The following is a 22,553-nucleotide window of genomic DNA, read 5'->3' as shown; positions in this document are numbered from 1 at the left end:
TTTGTTATCTTGGAGACCACCAAGTGAGAGCAGAATGTAAAAGGAAAGCAAGCAGGATGTGGACGGAGAACAGGCTGTTGTCTGTCAGTTCTACTGATGCACAGTACACCCAGGAGCATGTGTGTTTGTCTCTCCAAAGGGCACCAAGAGAGGCTGGAAACCACCATATAAAATGCAGTTTTTAGTCATGTTCTCATTTGTGCCTTTCCTTTTGGGGCTGAAGATCAATGCTGGTCAGAGCAGTAAATCTACCTAGGTAGCCTGTTGCTTTGAAGTTTGCCAGCTCAAGGAACCAGCTGGCATGAGAGTCTGGAACATTTGAGAACTCCTGGCGCTCTGGTGTAGTGCCCGAAGACTGGAAGGCAGCCAATGTGGCGCCTGTCTTCAAGAAAGGGAGGAAAGTGGATCCGGCAAACTATATAGGCCCAACAACCTGACTTCTATCCCGGGGAAGATCTTAGAAAAGTTTATTAAAGAGGCCATCCTTAATGGACTGGCCGACGCCAACATCCTAAGGGACAGCCAGCACGGGTTTGTTGTGGGTAGGTCTTGCTTGACCAATCTCATTTCCTTTTACGACCAGGTGACCTATCACCTGGACAAGGGAGAAGAGATTGATGTCATAGATCTTGACTTCAAAAACCCCTTTGATCTGGTATTCCATGATCACCTCTTGGCAAAACTGGCCTATTGTGGCCTTGGGTCCACCATGATCCACTGGCTGGGATATTGGCTCCATGGTTGGAACCAGAGGGTACTAATTGACGGAAGTCAATCATCGTGGTGTTTTGGGACCAGTGGGGTCCCCCCAAGGCTCTGTCCTTGGACCCATATTGTTAAAACATCTTCATTAATGATGTGGACATTGGAGTCAGCAATGGACTGGCCAAGTTCACCGATGACACCAAACTTTGGGGCAAAGCATCCATGCCAGAAGACAGGTGAATGATCCAGGCTGACCTGGACAGGCTCAGCAAATGGGCAGATGAGAACTTGATGGTGTTTAACAATGAAAAATGCAAGGTTCTCCACCTTGGGAGGAAAAACTTGCAGCATCCTAATAGGCTCGGCAGTGGTACGCTGGCTAGCACTACGAAAGAAAGAGACTTGGGGGTTATTATTAACCATAAGATGAACATGAGCCTTCAGTGTGATGCTGCGGCTAGTAAAGCGACCAAAACACTGGCTTGCATCCATAGATGCTTCTCAAGCAAATCCTGGGACGTCATTCTCCCCTTGTACTTGGCCTTGGTGAGGCTGCAGCTGGAGTACTGCGTCCAGTTTTGGGCTCCACAATTCAAAAAGGATGTGGAGAAGCTTGACAGAGTGTAGATAAGAGCCACGTGCATGATCAGAGGTCAGGAAAACAGACCTTATGACGACAGGCTGAGAGCTGTGGGGCTGGAAAAGCGCAGGCTCGGGTGATCTGATGGCCACCTATAAGTTTATGAGGGGTAACCACCAGTATCTGGGGGAACGTTTGTTCACCAGAGCGCCCCAAGGGATGACGAGGTCGAACGGTCATAAACTACTGCGAGACCGTTTCAGGCTGGATATAAGGAAGAATTTCTTTCCTGTCCGAGCCCCCAAGGTCTGGAACAGCCTGCCATCGGAGGTGGTTCAAGCGCCTGCATGGAACACCTTCGAGAGTAAATTGGATGCTTATCTTGCTGGGATCCTATGACCCCAGCTGACTTCCTGCCCTTTGAGGGGTGGGGCTGGACTCGATCTTCCAAAGTCCCTTCCAGCCCTAATGTCTATGAAATCTATGAACCCTCTGATTTTTAAGGTGGTGGGGACGCACAGGACCTGGAAAGCAAGGCTATAGAGAAGCTATACAAGCGAGCTGACGGGAGCCAGGCAGGTCTCCATCAGAACCCAGCAGCTTTTCATAGCCATTGAAATCAGACTGTGTCCATTTTAATTGGCAGATTCCATTATTATGGTAGAATTTATTTTGATCGTGTCTGTTAATAATGCCTTTAGTCTTCATATTTTCTACTGCAGTGTAGAGCTCTTGTAGATCTAATTCACTGAACCACGTGAAAGACTGTACATTATTGCAGTCAGTGAACATAACCGAAAGCCAAATGCTCTCTGTATCTTAGTTTTACAATTCTTCTAGTTCACTCTATGCACTGTAGTTGGATTGTGTGGTTTAGCATTGGATTGAGATAGTAATCTTGGGACAAATGCTGGATCTTGCTTTCTCTTTATATTTTGTTAAGCAGTTTGATGATGCTGTGTTATTAAAGTTAGGAGTCATTTCTACTCTGCCTCTGACCATGCTAAGGGAGAATGGCTTACTAGCTCTAGGTGTGTGGCAACCCATTTAAAAAAAAAAAAAAAAAAGGTGGCTACAGTTGTTGCTCTCTCAGTGGTGTTTTCAGTCTTATTGCAATTTCTGTATTTATTACTGTGCTGCTATAACAGTAGCTACGTCTCATGTATTTTTCAGCCTTTAGTGTGTACAGAACAGGAACAAGCAGGTGGGTCCCGCTTAATGGCAGTGCTCAAAAGCATAGTTGGAAGAAATGCGCGCACGTGCCCACAGGGACTTTTCCTCACTTACAATTCCTCATGAAGGGGGTAATTCATATTTGACACAAGCCTTTGTGTGTTAACCGGTTTTGTCTAGTAAAATGACGTCTTACCTGCAACACCAAGGAATTTGAGCTTTAAGACTCTCTGAAGAAGGAAAGGCTTGAACTGTTAGTAGTGTAAGATATTTTTATTCAAGACTCAGAAAACAGAGGACAGGAGGTTGTATTTGTCCCTCTTGTCATTATTAAGTCACTATTTCTGCATTGCAGCGGCATTACAGTACATGGACTTTATTTAATTCTTTTCTCTCAACCCTTATTGTACAGGATGACACTTTGTTATGTGAGTGACCATTGGGCCCAATACATCAGCTGCAATAAGCAATATGGATCAATAATGCATCCATACACAGTGGAGAAGCTGCAACTGGAATTTGATGAGCTATTTCTTAGGGCTGTTCTACATGTACTGAAGGCAAAAAGGTAGGAACTCCAAAGTGTAGCAAGTTGAGAATTGACACCAAAACTCCTTTAGAAAAGGGGTTGGAGGTCCGTGGGGAAGGGAAAGAGGTATGAAGTTGTGATGGGAGGTGAGGCCTAATAAACTGTTTGGATCCTCCAGACTGGAGAATCCCAGTGGACACCTTTGATCTGCAGTTGTGATTGAATATATTGGTAGTGTTTACTATTTTTGTGTTAATGGAGACAGGATGGCAGCACCTTCTCTCCCAATTGAGATGTTGGCACTTAAGCTAGAAGAAATGATCTGGGCCTATAACGTCTTTTCAGGCATTGGGGTTTTATCACTACACAAGTTATTTCAACTTGGCTTCAAATCCATCAGGTTGGGAGTCTGGCTGTTCATGTCTGAGATGCCTTATGGAACATTATCAAGCAATATGCTTTGGAAACTGTTCTTCATCATGCATTGTGCAAAAAGTGAGCACCTAGAACAGCTCTGTGCTACTGTACAGCTTGCTGACTGCAAAGAGAAACTCAAAGGTATGAATTGTGAAACCCTGGGAGTACACTTGGTTCTGTTCTGCATCCTTTCTTAATTGTATCCCACCTTCCAGTGTCCATGTGCATGTCTTCCAAAGAGCAAGAAAGAGAGTCTCTGTGTATGTCCATGTGAATGCTGCATGTTAAAATATATGAAAGAAAGTGGCCATGTTCTCTCTCCATGCAGTTTGCTTGACAACGGTTATCACAATGTCTCATTCAAACCCGATGGACGTATAATGCTGCCACTAAGTGTGGCATGCTGAAGTAGGAAAATGCTAATCATGTGATCATTTAAAAAACAAAAGAAAAGAGGTTCAGTATTGTGCAAGCCTGTGAAGAATAGTGAACTAAAAAGTGGGATTCATGTTTCTAGCCCCCAGGGCTGTGGGTGAGTTTATGGTAGGATGGAGATTTGCCATCCTCCCATCTTCTCTATGGCAAAATGTTCTTATGATTAAATTGTTCACTGATGCCAATTGATCTTATTTATCTAATTTGATTGCTTGCCTTTACATCCTTGGAGCCAAACACAGGACTCTTCTCTTCATCTGGGCTTACTTAGAGCAGTATCATTATTCCACTTGTTCATTTAGAAATCGTATGAAAATAATTATTCTCTGCCTCGTTTATGGCAGAGGGAGAAAACATGGTCATAAGTATTAGAATGTGCAAGGAAACTTCATGAGAGGTAGGTTGAGTGCACAGCTTCTCAAACAAAGTCTTCATTTTAATAGTGATTGCCGTCTTGCATCCAAACTGTCCGTCTAATTCAGCTATCTATTTGCAACATTAGCCAGCACTGGCTGCTTTGGAGGAAGGTGTTAGAGCAGTAGGCAGATACAAGATAATATGTCCTCCCCCTGATCTTAGTCTTAAAGAATGCCATCGTGTATCCCTACCAGAATTTCTGTGAGCAGTACCTATTCTTATTTTGCCTGTTCTTATTATCTGCATAAATGTCCGGTATTTTTTTTTTTTTAACTCACTTAGTTCTTGGCCTTAGTATTTTTTTCATTAACATTTTAGTGCCTCATTCTGGCTGTTTATAGATGCTGTCCTTCCAGTCTGATTCCACCATTCACTTTTTTTCTTTTTTCCCTGCTTTTCTTGCCATTTCTTTGAGTCTCCTTGACATTTGTTCTGCCTAGATCTTTGTGGGAGCACTAATAGTGTTTTATCAACAGAGGAGTTGATTTATGGGAGGAAATGAAAGAAGCCAGCATTCTTGCCTGAAGCCTTTCAGTTTGCAAGGTGCTTCAGCATCTGTCAGAAAGAGAAACTAATGAAAAAGGGGCTGTTATCCTTTTGCATCAAAGTGTTTGCTCTCAGGGCTAGTTGCAGAAGGAGAATGAGTAGATTACCAAAATCCGTGTCAGCTTTCCTTTCCAGTTTGCACTGCATGGAAGTAGTAGCATCTTGGCTGCTGGCAAATTTTTTGCCATCTGAGGAGCAGGTATGGAAGTAATAGTGTGGACTCTAAGATCACAGCCACTGCTTGACAAGCTTCCCTCTCTGCATGTAGGATGATGGGTGTGAGGGGGAGTGACGGCTAGTCCCGGAGCGGCTGGGGGAAGTCCTGGATTTTTGATAATCCCGGATTGTTGGTATCCAGATTTATGAGGTTATACTGTAGTAAAAAAGAGAATGCCAGTGCTTGCAGAAATTGCCATAAAGACTGGGCTCAAGATCAACAAAAACAATGAAAAGGCCAAGTCAAGAGAATGGTGTTCTCTTCAGTTTGGTGCAAGGCTTAATCATTTTTGTTATGTTGAGTCTGGGTGGATGAAACGAAGCCTCCCTGCTTGGTAGCATGATCTTTGGACACAACTTGGTCTTGGGACTAGGTTTGCTCCAAGTTTGCAGTCAGTGCAGAAGGACGGTAAGGGTGGCCAAAATCTGGATTGGGCTTCCAAGGGAGGTGGTGCTCTCCCTTACCTTGGGGGTCTTGAAAAGGATGCTGGATAGGCATCTGGCTGGTGTCATCTGAACCCAGCACTCTTTCCTGCCTAGGCAGGGGGTCCGAGTGCAGAGGCAGAAAAGGATCTTGGAGTCATTATAGATGCCAAAATGAACATGGGCTGACAGTGTGGGGACAGAGGAAGGCCAACCATACCTTGTCATGCATCCACAGATGCCTCTCAAACAGGTCCAAGGAGGTGATACTCCCCCTCTATGTGGCACTGGTCAGGCCGCAGCTGGAGTACTGTGTTCAGTTCTGGGTGCTGTGCTTCAGAAGTGATGTGGACAATATGGAGAGGGTCCAGAGGATCAGGGGTCAGAAGGGCAGTCCCTACGAGGAGAGGCTACGAGACCTGAACCTGTTCAGCTTCCACAAGAGAAGGCTGAGCGGGGATCTAGTGGCTGTTTACAAACTAGTCAGGGGGGATCAGCAGGCATTGGGGAAGTCCCTGTTCCCCTGAGCACTACCAGGAGTGACAAGAAATAACAGTCACAAGCTGGCAGAGGACAGAGTCAGGCTAGACCTCAGGAGGCGCTGCTTCACAGTCAGGGTGGCTAGGATCTGGAACCAACTTCCAAGAGAAGTGGTGCTAGCTCCTGCCCTGGGGGTCTCTAAAAGGAGGCTGGATGAGCACCTAGCCGGGGTCATTTGACCCCAGTACTCTTTCCTGCCATAGCAAGGGGTTGGACTTGATGATCTGCTCAGGTCCTTTCCAACTCTACCAACTATGAAACTAAGAACTTCTTTACTGTCCAAGCCCCCGAGGTTTGGAATAGACTGCCACCGGAGGTGGTTCAAGCACCCACTTTGAACGCCTTCAAGACATGTGGATGTTTATCTTGCTGGGATCCTGTGATCCCTACTGACTTTCTGCCCCCGGGGGAGGGGGCTGGACTCAATAATCCTTCGAGCTCCTTTCCAGCCCGAATGTCTGTGAATCTGTTGAGGTCACTCCTGACCCTAGCATCTATGAATCTATGACTTCGTTAGCCAGATTTCTGGTTAAGATCACAGTACATGGAATTAGCAGAACTTGGTCAAAACCTGGCAGCTTTGCTTGGCCATCCTCAGCGTTTCTCTTTCTTGGACCAATAGATAAGCATTTAAGACTGAGAGAAGATATTTTTTTCCCCTCCATATTGATTGGAGTCAACCCATGGAACTTGCTGCTGCAATATTGAGGCCAAGAGCATGATAAGATCTTTAAAAATAAATGTATTATCAATATTCAGAATGTAAATATAAGGACAAATCTAGGAAGGATCTGAAGCCTTATGCTGCAGAGTATTTAGCAGCCACTGTTTGCTGGAGTTAGGAACAACCCTTTGTTGTGGGCAGGTCATTCCACGTTCCAAAATAGTTGGTACTGTCCATTTTTGGGGAGAGGACCATCTGTTCCATGATTACACTTCCTATGTTGCTATACTGCTTTGCGTAGTATTGGACTGTGTAGGGAAACTAAAAATTGAAGAACAGCTGGGAAGGAACTCAGGAGGCTAATCTAGCCCACTGGCTTGTTCAAGTAAGCCCTGTCAAACTGTTGCAGTCAAATGGTTGTCTAACCTGCGTTTTAAAATTTCCACAGATGGTAATCTGTTCCAGTGCTTAACTACTCTTGCAGTTGGAAAGTTCTTTCAATTATGCAACCTAAAACATATTGTTAATTGAAGTGATTAAATATTCTATTTATATTGAACTGTGTTCCCTCCATGTGATCTGTAGATCCAGAACATCTTGAGAGTTTTCAGAAGTCTCTTATATCAGTAAACTGCTCAGAAGACATTTATCTGTTCACTACATTTGCTCAGATGGCACAAACAAAACGGGCTGATCTGGATGAGGACTTTGTCAGAGTCATTGTTCTGGAGATATATGAGGTGAGCAGTGTTAGGGGTTGGTTCCACAAGGTATTGAGTAGATTCCCATTGTTAATTCCAATGGAAAGTTTAGGGACAATGTTGCCTCATCGGGTGGTTTATGATTTTATAGTATATACTTTCAGTAAGCTGTTCTCATTATCTGGCTTACTTGTTGAATGCTGTAGGACTGAATTAAAACATCTTGGATATTTTGCTGCAAATGAACAGTACTACTCTAGGTCAAGTTGGAATGAATTAAGTCAGAATGTAGGAAAGCAGTTCTTCCCTTTTCTCAGTCCTTAACCTGCCAGCCCTTCCTTGTAATTGGCTTGTAGTGCATCAGGACAGAGCAAGCATGGCACTCCAGCGCTGTGTTGGCACTGGATTTATGACCCAGATGCCTTGTTCTGGGCAGACCCAAACCCTCAGACTGACCATGTCCTCTTCATTCAGTAGTAGGAAAATATTATTGATGCACAGTGATAACAGATAGGAATAATGCAAACAATTCTATATCTACCAGTCCTAGAGCTGTCACCAGAGTCAAGGTACACAAACTTCACCCAGAGGCTTTCTCTCAAATGTCAGATGTCAGCAGTCTGAAGGTCAGAGGCCAAGGCCCATCTCCCCCAGTGGGGTGGGTGAGACAGGCTGGTGGTATGCCCTTTGTCCATGAGGCCCTCAGGTTCCCCTCTCAGGGAGCCTTCGTTGCTCTGAAATCCCTCCTTTTTATTCCTCTCCCCTTCTGATGACTCTTCATTTCTGGCCATCGCTTATTGGTCGTTCTGTGGTCGTCATACTGTTCACATTTTGTTATGTCAGTGTATTCCGGTTTCACAAACCCGTCACATGCACAGATCCTAATTTGGGCTTTACTGGTGTCATCCTAATTTGGTCTGTTCCCCAAAACTGGAAATCTCAAGGGCCCTGCGGTTGGGCACTGACTGGGTACCACTTTATTTCGTGTTATGGAATAGTGTGGAACACGTCTTCGATTTCCCAGCCTCAGTATCTGCTCTCTGCTCATCTGTAGCAGATACAGAGGGCCTTGAGGAAACTTTGTCACAGACGGGCTTTTTAGAAATCAGTTAACCCTTGCTGTTGCCCTGGACCATATTCTAATGCATATCAACTTTACCTATAAGCTAGTTCCCAAAAGCAAACCTCTAAATACCATTTTCTAGCCGTCACTCTCCAGCGTTGTTTTTGCTATGCATGTCCACTCCCTTTTAGTTGTCTGAGCCTTGGGAGGTTCCATGTGGCTTTGGCACAGCGGTCCATCATCTTTTCACAGTGTGACAGAATAATCAGTTAACTCTCTTAGGGTTTGCAGTTTATGGACATGAGTATCTGGAATCAGAAGAAAAAGAGTGTTCCTTTTTGTATTCTCCAGCAGACCTTTTACTTCTCACTTCCTCAGGTATCGTATGTCAGCGTTTATACAAGAGAAGCATTTTCAAAAGTTGGCCGCGAACTCTTGGGAGCAATTGCAGGTGTCCATACTCAGATTATTTCTGTACTTTTGGATCGAGTGAGAGAGACCATTGAGAAAGTTGGGATGGTAAGAGCTGATCTTTCATTTAAAGCAGCCAGTTCTTAGACCTTAAATGAAATTGAATGCTGTGTTCTTGTTTTCTATCGGTGTATATGTATCAGAATTTGGTTTGGAGGGCTTTACGAAGTGGTGGAAGTAGATAACAACAGTGCTGTGACTGGTAGCAAGTGTGCTTAGTAAATATACTGGGGGGGAATGAGGGATGTTGGGATTGGTGTTGGGGAATGGTCTGTCCTTCTTAGCCTTATTTTTACTGTTGTGTCTTGCATAACGCTGAGAGCTTTCTCATCAGTAAATGGAAGTCTCTGTAACATTTGAGTCAAAGTATACGTGCGTTTGTTTTTCTCCCAAAGGTTTCCTTATACTTGTTTAAAGAGCTGCCATTGTATTTGTGGAAGCCTTCTTCGTCGGAAGTAGCATTGATTCGCGACTGGCTATTAAATTATAACCTGACTGCTGTGGAGAATAAACTAGCCTGTATTATCCTGGAAGGGCTGAACTGGGGATTTGGTGAGCATGTATGTATTAAAAACGAAAGGCCTGTCATGCAGTCAAACCAGAGAAAAAGTGATGCTCAGTACTTCAATTAATCCTCAATTTCAGCAAGAGTGGACTGTAGTTGCACAAGATGTCTGATTCCTTGGCACTGTCTTGGGTTGGTCTGTATGCATTTAAAGGCATGAGACTACAGGCTTCCCATCATCATTTGATCATCCAATCTGAGGGAAGACTTCTCTTCTCCCATGTACTGCCATAGTTGAGATGAGCTCAAGTGCTGAGTAGGGAGCTCACTCCTAAACAGGAGGAGGCAGGGTACAGGGCATTTGCCACAGAGTTGGTATTTGGCTGGCCAAATCAAGTTCAGTTAGTTGACTGGTCAAATATCAGTCACATTTTTTTTTAATTGCCAATAGGTCAGAGTAATACACAGAAAACCCCTCACTAGTTTTCTATTAAGAAATGTGTCAAAAAATTATATTTCTGTCAAAACCACAAAAAAGGTAGGGTTTTTTTCTGTAAAATTTCTAAGATTTTTGACTAGCTAAAAAAGTGCTGTTAATTAACCGGTCAACTGACAGTATTTAACTAGTCAATTGTCTTGTCTTGCCAGTCCTAGTTTTCCAACAACTCACTAGAGGTTACGATGGATTTGCCTCCATCATTGGCAGTTTATGAATTGAGATTGGATACCTTTCAGAAAAGCGATGCTTTAGTCCAAACAAAGATTTATTCTGGGCAGTCTTATGGCCTGTGTTTATTAGATGGAGTCACAGTGGTGATCACAGTGGTCCCTTTTGGCCAGTCAGCTATGACAACTTCTGCCCTGCGTTTGCCTGCACCCACATGCTTAGGTGCACAGTGCATAGCTTACTTTTCTAGGGGGAAGATGGAGAAGCTGGTGAATTCTAGGTGGCGAGCCTGGAAATGGAGCCAATTTAAGGGAGGCCTTTGTTATATTATGATATGGCTGGAGTCCTTTACTTGTTCTGGGGAAACTAGAAATTATTCATTGGAATTGTGGTTTGATCTATTTTACAAACATTTTAATTTTGAAACAGTTGTATTCATTGAGGATTAGAGCTGGCAAATTTAGAAGTGAATTAATATCACATGATGACTATAGGGAGATCACTGACCCAGGATAGGGTTTCCAGCCCCAGAGCCGTGTCCCTGGAGCATTGTCCTTCAGTGAGTGGCCAAAAGCTTCTCCTGCTGACCAGGCCTTTGGCTCATTTAAATGCAATTTTTTTTCATTACTTTTTTTTTTCTATTCAGATTTGATGTTTATTTCTATTGTGCAGCATCACTGGTTATTTGGTTACAATGCAAATAGAATTAGGGTGCAAATTCAAAAGCCTTTTTTTAATTAAAAAAACTAATCAAACTTTACCTCAACAGGATACTCTTCATTTGGATTCTGCTGTCCATGCTGAAGTTGCATTAATGGTCCTGGAAGCATATCAGAAGTACCTCCCTCAGAAGCCATATGGTGGATTGCTTTCTGAAAGCATAAAACAGGTACTTCTCTTTTCTGATTGCAGTGACTGTTTTTTCTGTTCCTGCTGAGAGTGCTAGATGAACCTTCAAGAGTCCCATCCTGAAAATCTTTCATTAAACAACCTCCGTGCTGTAATTATGGCCATGTTATGAAACATAAAGTATATTTAATACAGTAATACAACAATGAGAGAAGGTTGTTTATGTTAAAATGTCAGACAATAATTAGGAATGGCAGAATCAAGATTTTCCATGCAACCTTAATCTGGTTCCTTTGTACATAATATATTATGATTCAGTCTAATTAGGTTTTCTAAAGGCCTGTGGATTAGCGGATGCACAGAATTGGATAGCGAACAATCAACAAGTGACTGTTTAATATTTTGGTGTCCTCTCACTGTTCAGTCTGAGGCTCAAGTTCTTATTCACTGCCCAATATTCGTGTCATTCTGAAGATAGAATGATTTTCCCCATGGACTTTTCCACGGTTCTCATCATTGCTGTGTCTGAGCTCTTCACACACATTTATTAAATTGATTAATCAACTTCGTGAGCTGGCAAGATGCTCTCTCCTATCTGAGGCACAGAGAGGTTTCAGGTCAGAGAGATATCCCTATCTTAGCACTGTCTAGTGATTTGAGTTCAGATTGTAGCTCCTATTGACCTTAGTTATGGCTGGGAGTGCGCAGCACAGATGCAAATCACGCTGGACTCCAGTCACATAGCAACACTTTTTTAAAGGGCGGAGATGGAATCCAGGTATTGCAGACAGTGGGGTTGGAAGAAGAGGAAGACATTCGGCCCACCTTACCCATGGGGCCTCTTTTCTGCAGCCTGATGGCTTGTTTTCTTTATACACTTTCTAATATTTGTACCAAATGAGGCAGAGATCCCACAAACACTTGTTTTAGCTACATTCCTGATTCTTCTCCAAAGTAGGTCCATTTTTTTTCAGGAACAAAATTTGTGAAAGGAATTGAATGTTTGGGAAGAAATTTTCATAGTTTCCTGGTTGGTCAGGTCAGAAGGGACCTGAGCAGATCATCACGTCCAACCCCCTGCTGTGGGCAGGAAAGAATGCTGGGGTCAAACGACCCTGGCTAGGTGATTACCTAGCTATTTGCATGCATGCAAGGCCTGTGGCAGTCACCTGCCATAAAGAAACCTAGCTCAACTGCTTCAAAGTTTGGCCAGATTTTTAAAAGCAACTGAAAATAGGACCTAATATATGGGATGTTTTGGAGAAATTTAAAAGGTGGTACTACCAGCTGCACTTGTAACATTGCCCTATTCATAGATGTTAGGGGCTGGAAGGGACCTTACAGATTATTGGGTCCAGCCCCATTGCACTTGGGTGGGAAGGACTGCTGGGGGTCAAATAATCCCAGCAAGATGGGCATCAAGACATTTTTTTTAAAAAATCGCCAGGGTATTGGTATCAAAACGATAGTACTGATTTTTGTCGTCACATTCAGTGTTCTGTCCCAGTGCCCTGTGAGGTATGTTTTATTTGTTGGATGAGGAACGGACCCAGTGTCTTGCCCAAGGTCATGCAGGGAATTAATTGAACAAGCTGTCCTAATACCTGAGTGCACACCCTGATCATTTGGCTATTTCTTCAATCATGTTGCTGTCCCTTTGTTTTAGGTCTCGTACTTGGCCAGCATTGTCCGATATGGAGAGACACCAGAGACCTCCTTTAATCAGTGGGCATGGGGCTTGATTCTGAGGTTAAAGCTGCACAGAAATGACTGTGGTGTGCAGGAAGGCTGGCCTGCTATTCCTGCTTCCAGCATGGTGCTTGATATGACAGAGTCTGTCTCACTTCACCCACTACTGAAGGCTGTTAAAGGAGGCATCCCTATTGGTTGTTACCTTGCACTGGCAATGACTACAACAGGTCATACGTAAGCATACTTTTTGACTAGTAATAGTATGAATTGGTTCTTTTAGAACTGATTCTGTGTCCCTGGACTCTGTAAGATGAGAGGACAGCATCTCAAAAGAGTTTGTCACCCACCTTTTCTTGCCTTCTATCAGGCATTAAATAAGCTGTGTGTGTCTGCAGCAAATACTAATAGCTTAGAGGACTTACTGTCTCCGGCTGTCGGGACAGGGCATTTCACTAGCACTAAACATCTTTGGGGGGGAAGAGGTTTGAACATGGTTGATTGCATTGAACAGTTCACAAAAACTGACACTTCCTGGCGGTTTTGTTTTTTCTCCTTGACAGCATTGAGAAGTTCTGCACTGAAGGCATCCCTCTGCTGGGCATACTGGTGCAGTCCAGATATCTGAGAACAGTGGTCCATGTGCTGGATAAAACCTTGCCTTTGTTCTACCCTTGCCAGTATTACCTTCTGAAGAATGATCAGTAAGTATGATAATACTGTAATGCATGTAGTGCTGCAAGAGGGATAATTCATGTTAACTGTCAGGGTCATCGAATGCTCAGCCATTTGCTGAATGTGATCTGAGTAGAAGGAGTAGAACGTGGCATTTGCTGACATTTGATTGGAAAAACAACGGATGTTTGCTAAGAAATCTTTTGACCACAATTACAGTGCAGTGGCCAAAACCACCCACTGCTATCATCACCATGCCTCTCTCTGTTGAGGATATTGCTGTTGCTCTTTGTACAGCTCTTCAGTCTCCAGACAGCCTGCCTGTCATGCCTGTGGGTGAGCAAGCTATATAAGCAGGCGACATTGTCACTGGCAAACTGTTAATGCTGTTACTGTTGAGCATGTTATAATCTCCCATTCCAGTATCCACAGTGTCTGCTGCTGTAGCTTACTAGTGTAGCATCCGACCAGGACCTGTTGCAATGGTTCTCCAAACTGAATGGTTCATGTACCATCTTAAAAAAATACTGTATAGTGAATGGATGCAGCATCAAGCACATAGAACCCCTGGCCTATTGCTACATCATTGAGATGCACTATACAGGTTGTCTGACATCAGTCTCCTGCCAGGCTTTCATAGCCATCATACTGAAAATCCTTTGTGGTTTCAAATGCTTTTGAGGCTGAATTGGTAGCCAGGGTCCTACAGAGCAGGCCCTCCCCCCATCCCCCCCCCCACTTCTTCCTTCCACCTTTTCTTTCCCCTTTCCCTCCAGATCAGCAGATACCTCAAAGAGCACATTCTTCTGGCAAGATAGCTTAGCAAAGAACCTGAATTATAGGCAACTCGTATCATCAGTGTCCCCATAGGCCTTTCTGCCAGTTACTGTGTATAGTAAAATAAATGTAGTCAGAGGGCTCTTCATCTTTTTTCCAAGCTTCTGATTATGCATTCACATCTCCCAGACCATCTGAGAAGTGATATCAGGCTTCTGTAACAAGATGCACGTCTTCTGCCTTAATTCTTTTCCCAGGAATGATGGCTTACATTTTTGGTTTTGACTTTTCTCTCGTGTCCCTTGGCAAATCTGCAAATTGCAAATATTCTGAGGCTTGCACAGCTCCCCACAAAGTGGTAGAAACTCTGTGTAAAGAAAATGACATAGAGCGTGGCAGTCCACTGGCATATGGTACATCAGCGGGCAGTGAGGAACTTGGTTGAGGAACAGTAGGGCATGTCCATACTGAGCAGAGAGGACCTTAGGTTTTAAGATCTCACTAAAGAGCCATGTACACAGTTACTGTGACTCTCTCTGGTCACATTATTTTGCTAGCTGTTTACCATACCCATCTTCATGCCTTTTCTGGAGATCCTTCTTTCTTTCCCTGGATCATTCATCCTTCCTTTTGCCATTCTTTTGAAAACATGTTGTTTTTACCAAGTAGTTCAGTGTTAATCTGGAATCGGAAAGTAAAAAATATTTGGGAAAAAAAGTGCTTTGATATGAATTTGTACATTTTAGAGAGAATGTTTCCTCTCGACCTGTCTCAGACTGTTCAGATGTGATCTTTCCGATGCCGGAGGATAATAAGTTGGGTCCCATGAAGTTGGGAGTAGGTCTACCAGAGGAGACCTTAGAAACCTACTTCCCATCTGCTCCTTGCTGTCATTTATGAAAAGAGCTGGAGGTGTTTAGAAGTGGACACTCCTGGTCACAATGTCTACGTCTTACAAATTCTGCTTGGTGACTGGCACCTTTTACCTTAGATGTTCTGTATTTCAGCAGCTAGGACTTTGTAAAAGGCTAAGAGAGTGGTCCTCAACCTTTTGGCCTTGTGGGGACATGAGTGGGGTGTGGCTGGTCTACAGGGTAGCTAGACCCCTGCATACCAGGATCAGGCTCTGGAGACTGGCACCACTCCCCGCACCCCTTGGGAAAAAAAAAAAAGCCAGACTCTATTTGCCTGCTACACCACAAAATCTTAAAACGGAGTGTATTTTATTTGTGATTATTATGACCCCCAGGTTTTTGTCTTGCATCCAACTCTTCCTTCATGTGGATAGTGGAGTTCCCCAAGGAATGACTCAGCAGGTTACACACAAGGTGGCCCAGCACTTGACAGGAGGGAGCTATGGAGAAAATATTAAGCTTCTCAACAGCATGATCCAGGTCAGAAGATGAAGCATGAATGGACAGTATACCTAAAATGCATCAGTGTGGTGATTTCACAGTGTAGTATGCTAATGCTGTAACCCATCTCCTCTGCCTAGGTCTTATTAAAGTATATATTATATAGAGTGTATATCATATTTTAAAATATAAACAAACTATTGCAATGCTAATGCATATAATATTAACATAACATTTATGTTATTATATGTGTGTGTATGTGTATATATATTAAAGTAAGTGTGTGAGGTAGGTAAATATATAATTGTTATATTAATACACACATGCTCGTATATATGTGTATATGTGTGTGTGTGTGTGTATATATGTATATACATACTCATATACATGAGTGTGTGTGTATTAATATAACAGTTATGTTATAATATATAACATAGGCATCCAGACCGGTAGGGCTCATCTAGTCTAATCTTGAGCATACTGCAGGCTACCAAATTGCACGAAAATACTGTATCTGAAGACTTTAGTTTTACAAAAGCATTTCAGTTGTCAGGAAAATAAGCTACATGCTACAGGTAAAGGACAGAAGAGACAAAGGTGCTTCTAATTTGAGCGCTCTACAATGGCATGGGTGTGATCAGATGGCACGCACACGTTTTTAGAGAATAAACCATGCTGCTTATTGCAGAGGAAGGCGAAGGACCCTTGAGTTTTCTGGGGAGAGAATTGCCTTCTGTCCCAAAACATGATGATTGATTAGACCTTAAGTACATGACTGAGAGGCACTGGCCAGCTTTCTAAGAAAGCAGATTCTCTAGACCACTGTCAAGTCTTTTGTTTGTTAAAAGGACAGAGGGTGAATGATCGTCAAAGTTGCCTACAAGATGATGCAAAGCTGTTGTCATGCTGACATTAAAGTTGACTAAGGCAGTAATTAAGTAATGATCTGGCAGATGTCAGAAAGTTTTCCTTTTTGATTACTGGTTTGTGACTGCATTTAGGAAACGTCACTGGTTTAGAAAGCATTGGTGTTGGTCCTCCGGAGTGTTTCTAGTACTGGCAGTGAGATTTAGGCCTTGTGGAATTCGATAGACTAGCAAACTTAGGAAAAGAGAGAAGCTAATACCTGTAGTAACGTTGTGAGAGATCTGCCTGGCAGAGAGAGGAGAATAAATTCAGAAATAGACCTTGTCATGTGAAGCCTGCTGAATTTTTAGCATGTGGCTTCAGTGGTTGTCTTCTTCAGGAGAGTGTTCATAAATGTCAAAGACTCCTTGGCCCCATCAGATCTTTATTCACAGAATTTCTGAGATCAGAGACCTCAAAAACAGCAAATACTTTACAGATACAAGGCGCAGCACCATAAACTAGACAGATGGGATTGTGATCACTGTCAAGAAAACATATGAGACTTGCAACTCTTCAGTATGCTTTTTTTAGCTGTAATAATGCGGACTGTGTGCTGTTTTCTAATTGCACCTCTTAATTTGGCAGCATCACATCTTTATAAGCAGCCAGCCTAACACAGTGGGGCAGGTAGCTGTGCTGGAGTTCTGGGTTCAGGTCCTCACTAGCCAACAGCTGTGGAACCGAGATAGAGCAACGCTCTTCTTGATGGATCATTTATGCAAAGCAGCTTTTCAGTATGGTCAAGAGGATTGTCTCCAAAAACTGCTCTATCAGCAGCATAAGGTAAAACAGGTGTATTGATGCAGCCTGAAAAATGTATTAAAGTTTAGTTTTAGGATTGTTAGAACATAATCCTGTTTATCTGAAATGTTGCTGATATTCTTGTTACAATCGTGTACAATGGAGCTTGTGTATTTTGGTGTGCTGCGTGGGACAGGACTGGCATATGAATGAAAGGGCAGTTTTAATTTAAATGCCAATATGTTTCAATGGAGTTAATTGATAAACTTGTTGCTTTTAGAACATATTCAGTGCAAAAACAGTGTTCTGGCCTTAAAAGACAGACACCAAGGTGAGGATACTTGGGGAAACCCCCAAACAGGAGCAACTTCCTAATGATCAATATTCCAGCTTGGAAGAAAAGAGATACAGGTTGCCCCTTCATGGGTAGCTTTTTGAATCAGGGTTGGGAGTCTGTTTATACACATAAGGGGCATCCTGGAGAGAAGGGTCTGGTCTGGTCCAGAGCTTTGTAAAACTTCTTAGTCTGTCCTGCATTCTTTACTTAGTGTATATTTCCCATGCAGAATGCTTTAGGTTATCACTCGGACAAAGGTCTGCTGTCTTCACTGGTCAGCTGGATTGTGGCAGGCAATGTGACCCCTTCCTTCATCGAGGGCAATGCAAATTCCTCTCAGGTAGGGAATTGTTAGATCACTTGAATGTGCGATGTGGTTCCCTCTGTCACCTGCTCGAATAACGTCTACTGCTTTGTGCCATTCCTTTTTTTCCTTATTTCACATGGCTGATTGTGATGGTTTAAAATGCTAATCCAGACTGAATATTTGTAGCCCCATTTGCAGCAATCCTTTTGGGATGTGGATGTTGATAATATCTATCCTAAATCTTAATTTAAGAACTCATTTAACACAGCTGTTAATAAATCCTTCTTGCTCATTCTCTTGTCAGTGAGTGAGACCGAGCAGGTACTGAAATTTCTGTTAGATGAGTCTTTAAGAAATATTTTGAGACTGGCCACTTCCTTTCCACATACAAGATGCATCTTACTCAAGCACCAGAAAAAATCTAAGACTGTGAGAGAAGAGACTCAATTATAATAGTAAAGAAGAAAAATCTGGGTAGTTTTTGATATCTGGAGTTCTCTGTATTGATGATCTTAGCTACAGATCATACCAACCTGCTGCTTTTCCTCACCTATGAGCTTTCCAGTTGTAACTGGTCTTCAGTGAAATAGAAAAATGGGTCAGGTGAAATGTTTCTGCTCACGGAAACTTCATTTTATTTGTTCCCTAGTTTCCTGTAACGTAGCTATTGGAGTTTCAAAGTGAGGATCTTTTAAAAGATATTTGATTGTTTGGAAAATGGCAGGTTTTTCTTTGTTAGCAGTGTTTCTTCTGCTGTGTCATGCAGGTCTGGTTTTCATGGACAGTTTTGAATATGGAGTCAATATTTGAAGAAGATTCTCAGCTCCGCAGAGTTGTGGAGGGGGAGTTGGTAATCAATGCTTTAACTCCTGACCAGGCTCTGAAGGTAAGAGAAGAGTCGCCCTTAAAAGAAAAAAAAGGAAAAAAAAACCCCCCTATTTGGGCATACAAGCTGATTGTAGATGTCAAAAAGACAAACAAATCCACCCCCCGCATGCTTTAGTGGAAGCAGCAGTGTTACATTGACCTGGTCTGCAGCGTCTGCTTAGATCAGGTGCTTCAGTGGGACTTTTTGGCTCTTAGCTAAACCTGATTCAACCCCAAAAGCCCCACTAAAGCGTCTAATCTATACAGATGTCAAGCAAGCTGGGTCCAGCTAACGCATTGTCTCTTCTGGGCATGTGCCGGGCTTCGTGCGGGAGCGCGTGGAATTTAAAGTACCACTTTTTTTTTTTTTAACGTCTGCAAGCAGCTGTAGTTCTATTTCTTGTAGTTTTGCTTTCACAGACACCAGTGTAACCCTTTTTTAGTTTTTATTTGGTCAGCTGGCTGGTATTTTTCCTATAGACTCTTTTGAATTCTTTGGAAATGACCCTGCTGAAGGCCTGGCTTTTAATGACTTATTTTTAACGTCCTTTCATGGTAAAATAACTAACATGCTTATGTCATATTATGGTAGCATCTGATCTTTAGTGTGTTTCTTACAAATACTGCTGTGAATTGGGAAAGTGCTAGTGTCACTGTGTAACAGATCCAGAGCTGAGACCATAAAGAGGTGGAATCATGGGTTAACATTTTCTGCATAGCTCCCTGAATCCAGGGTTGTGTAGGAAGTTCTGACAATGCCATGTAATTTAACTCGGTTTTCTTGAGTGGAATACCTTTCATCTTGACTTCTGCAGTGTAAATTTTCATAAAGAAATTGTCCATCTTTATTTAGCACTGGTGAGGCCTCACCTGCAGTTCTATAGCCAGTTTTGGGCCCCATGCTTCAAGAAAGATGTGGGCAGACTGGCAAGAGTCCAGTGGCAAGTGACAAAAATGATTAGGGGGTCTGGGAAGTATGACTTACAAAGAAGGCTGAAAAAAACTAGGGTTATTGTAGTCTGGAGAAGTGAAGACTGAGAGGGGATTTGGTAAATCTTCAACAGATGCCTTAAGGATGATGATGGAGGGAATGGAGATAACCTTTTCTCTGTCTGTAGCGTACTAGGGTAGGAGCAATGACTTGACACTGCAGCAGTGGAAATCTAGGTTGGAGTTTAGGAAAAACTTTCTGATTTACGTGAGTTGTCAAGCACTGGAGCAGGCTACGGATAGAAATAGTGGAATCTCCTCGTTGGAGATTTTCAGTAGTGGCTTAGACGGAGACTTGAGTAGGATGCTTTAGTCAGGGATGATCCTGCAGGGGACTGGACTAGAAGACCTTAGGAGGTCCCTTTCCACCCTACTTTCCTATGATCCTATGCACTTGTTTGAAATGATTCCTTCATTGCTTTTGCAGAAAGCCCAGACTCAGTTGAAGCTGCCCATTGTACCTTCTCTTCAGAGACTAATGATTTATCGGTGGGCTCATCAAGCTTTTGCAACCCCAGCAGACCACCCTCTCCTTCCCCTCATCTGGCAAAAATTCTTTCTCCTTTACCTTCACCGACCAGGGCCTCAGTATGGGTAAGCTTTAGTCATAAAGGTTATTGTATAATTAATGGCGCGCACTAATGTTTTAAACACAACACCTGGTAATCTCGTTTGTATAATCCTTTTCCTGTGGAGCCAAGAGCTCAGTTGAAAACAGGTTTATTTGCCAGTCCTTTACAGAAGCAGAAGATCAGTGTATTGTGTAGATATCAGTCTGATAATGAAACTTCTGTTGTTTCAGGCTTCCTGTGGATGGCTGTATAGGAAGAAGGTTTTTCCAGAGCCCAGCTCAAGTTAATCTGTTGAATGAAATGAAGCAGCGTTTGATAGAGGTGGCAGACTTCCACCATGCTGCTAGTAAAGCGCTGAGAGTAGAAGGTCCTTTGGATGGCAGCGAAGGGTCATCGGAAAAGGGAAGCTGCTCTCCAGATTACCTGACTTCCCCAGAACTGCATAAAGAACTTGTCAGGTACTGTTTCAGTTCTTGGTGACACTGCTAAGCTTGTTAGTGCAGTTATTGAGGTTATGTCTGCACGACAGAACTGTACCACCTGGCCTGTATTGATTGGGGTGTGAAGGTATGGGACCCCTGACCTATCCACATGTGCCTGTAAGAATCCTTAGTATGAGCATAATTTTTTCCCGTTCTAAACTTCATTCCATTACTTCTACTTTTCTCTTCCATCACCCTAACTTCTTTCCATAATCATTTGAATTCCCACTGTGTGTACTTGAGTCTAGTCTGAAATTAGTAACCTTTGGACATTCCCATGTTTTACCTCTGAAAACTAACTCTCAGTCTGTCTCCTTGCTCTTTATCTCATCAATCTAAGCTGACAGGCTATGGTAGAACGTTGCAGAGAACTCAGCACGTCTGGGTTGGGTTTTGGTGCATCTGCCTGGTTAGTATATATGTAACATGTTTTCTTCTCCACGAGATCTGTGGATTACAGTCCACAGCCAAACCAGTGGGCATGTGTTTTGTGTGATTGAAAGAAATAATGCACAAAATAAGCTTGATTTATTTTCTCTGTTTTCTTAGGCTTTTCAATGTATTTGTTCTGTGGCTGGAGGAAGAGAGCTTTCAGAAAGGAGACACGTACATTCCTTCTTTACCAAAGCAATATGATGCGTACAGACTTGCAAAGATCATGCAGAATCAGCAGGTGAAACTGCAGCATGATGGGAAGGGTGGGAATGGGACAATTTGGGATTCAAAGTGCAGTTTGCTTGATACTGCAGACAGTTGGTATTGCTGATACTGTGGGATGCTCCAGGCTTTGTTAGTTTTTAGTATTGTCCATATGGCACAGTTGCAACAGCACAAAGGGCTTCTAGAGACTTAGAGCGAGGCTGTTCCAACATGTTACAAATCCAGTGCATTAGAGAAGATCTGATTAATCAAGTCTGCTGGAGCATGGGAATTAATGAGCTCCAGCAGCCTCCAACCTCTCGTGTATCAGCATCCCTGTGCTGAAAAGTGGTGGTGGAACATTTTGAACTAAAGCTGATTCGATGAGCTTTAGTCCATAGTGCCCCACCGTTATTTTTCAGCACAGGGACACTGATGCACATGATGCTCTGGCACAATTAATTAGTGCCGCTTGCTGATTAAAGCCCCCGCCCCCAGCCTCCTGGTGTATGTCTATAAACGTCCTAAAAGTTTTTTGTTTTTTTTTTTTCTTTCTTAGAAGCTTACCTACCAATCCAAATGACTTCTCTCTGTGTTTGAGCCAGATCTCGTACTTGATGCAGCGAGTACAAACTGCTACTCAAAATCACTTGTTTCAGTGGCATGCAAGACATTCATGGCCACATTGCTCGCATTGCTAGGATATGAAGTATTTCCTCATTACACCAAAATGAGCAAGAGGGAAGCTTGCATTATTCTTTTCACTGTGTACTTAAGTTTTGTGTGATACTACCAGGTGAAAGCTCATTGATTAGGCAGATTCTTGAAGGCTGCTTCTAGTAATGTAAATGCATTTTTCTATTACTTTTTTAATGGCTATATATGTAGGATCAGTAGAAGATGGCTTAGGGGTTTTTTCACTGATTTTGTGCACATAAGTCAGCAACTGCAGCTCCCTCTGTGAATTTCAAGTAGTTGTTTGATATAGTTGTCATGCCCTTTCTGTCCTGGTTTATATTTGAATGGGACCCAGGTATGGCTCTGACCTTTATCTTTTTAGAAGTCCCTGTGAGCCCTGTCTGACTTCCTCCACTAGGGTCATGAGTACTTCCAGTGAGTGGTTTATTTGTGTCACTGAGTGTATTTTTGCCTGCCTCTCCCTCCCCGCCCCCAACTCTGTCTTTTGTTGAGGGGTCATTGTTCATTGGAATTTTTTTTTAATATGTTGGATGCAGCCCCTAGAGATGGATACACCAGAGACGGTAGTACTTTGTCAGCTGTGCAAATGCCCACAATTAATTGAATCTTGCTT

The 22,553-nt window shown here is 42.9% G+C and overlaps 1 protein-coding gene across 2 annotated transcripts in view; it reads left to right on the top strand.

Annotated features, from left to right (window-relative positions):
* The window catches only part of EPG5 (ectopic P-granules 5 autophagy tethering factor), a 68,777-nt gene that overhangs the window by 13,508 nt on the left and 32,716 nt on the right, over positions 1–22,553 (top strand). For both annotated transcript variants that reach the window (XM_090037730.1, XM_090037731.1), the window contains exons 10-24: positions 2,871–3,026; positions 3,388–3,545; positions 7,231–7,385; positions 8,788–8,928; positions 9,276–9,440; positions 10,822–10,941; positions 12,568–12,827; positions 13,154–13,294; positions 15,292–15,436; positions 16,892–17,089; positions 17,614–17,724; positions 18,458–18,577; positions 19,976–20,142; positions 20,351–20,578; positions 21,152–21,275. In XM_090037730.1, the coding sequence (XP_089893856.1) occupies positions 2,871–3,026; positions 3,388–3,545; positions 7,231–7,385; positions 8,788–8,928; positions 9,276–9,440; positions 10,822–10,941; positions 12,568–12,827; positions 13,154–13,294; positions 15,292–15,436; positions 16,892–17,089; positions 17,614–17,724; positions 18,458–18,577; positions 19,976–20,142; positions 20,351–20,578; positions 21,152–21,275 (2,389 nt within the window). The remainder of the gene's footprint in view (positions 1–2,870; positions 3,027–3,387; positions 3,546–7,230; positions 7,386–8,787; positions 8,929–9,275; positions 9,441–10,821; positions 10,942–12,567; positions 12,828–13,153; positions 13,295–15,291; positions 15,437–16,891; positions 17,090–17,613; positions 17,725–18,457; positions 18,578–19,975; positions 20,143–20,350; positions 20,579–21,151; positions 21,276–22,553) is intronic.

This window comes from Crocodylus siamensis, chromosome 3, assembly GCF_052110815.1.
Source record: "Crocodylus siamensis isolate JL-2025a chromosome 3, ASM5211081v1, whole genome shotgun sequence".
NCBI classification, from domain to species: Eukaryota; Metazoa; Chordata; order Crocodylia; family Crocodylidae; genus Crocodylus; species Crocodylus siamensis.
This window is presented reverse-complemented; position numbering and strand designations above follow the sequence as displayed.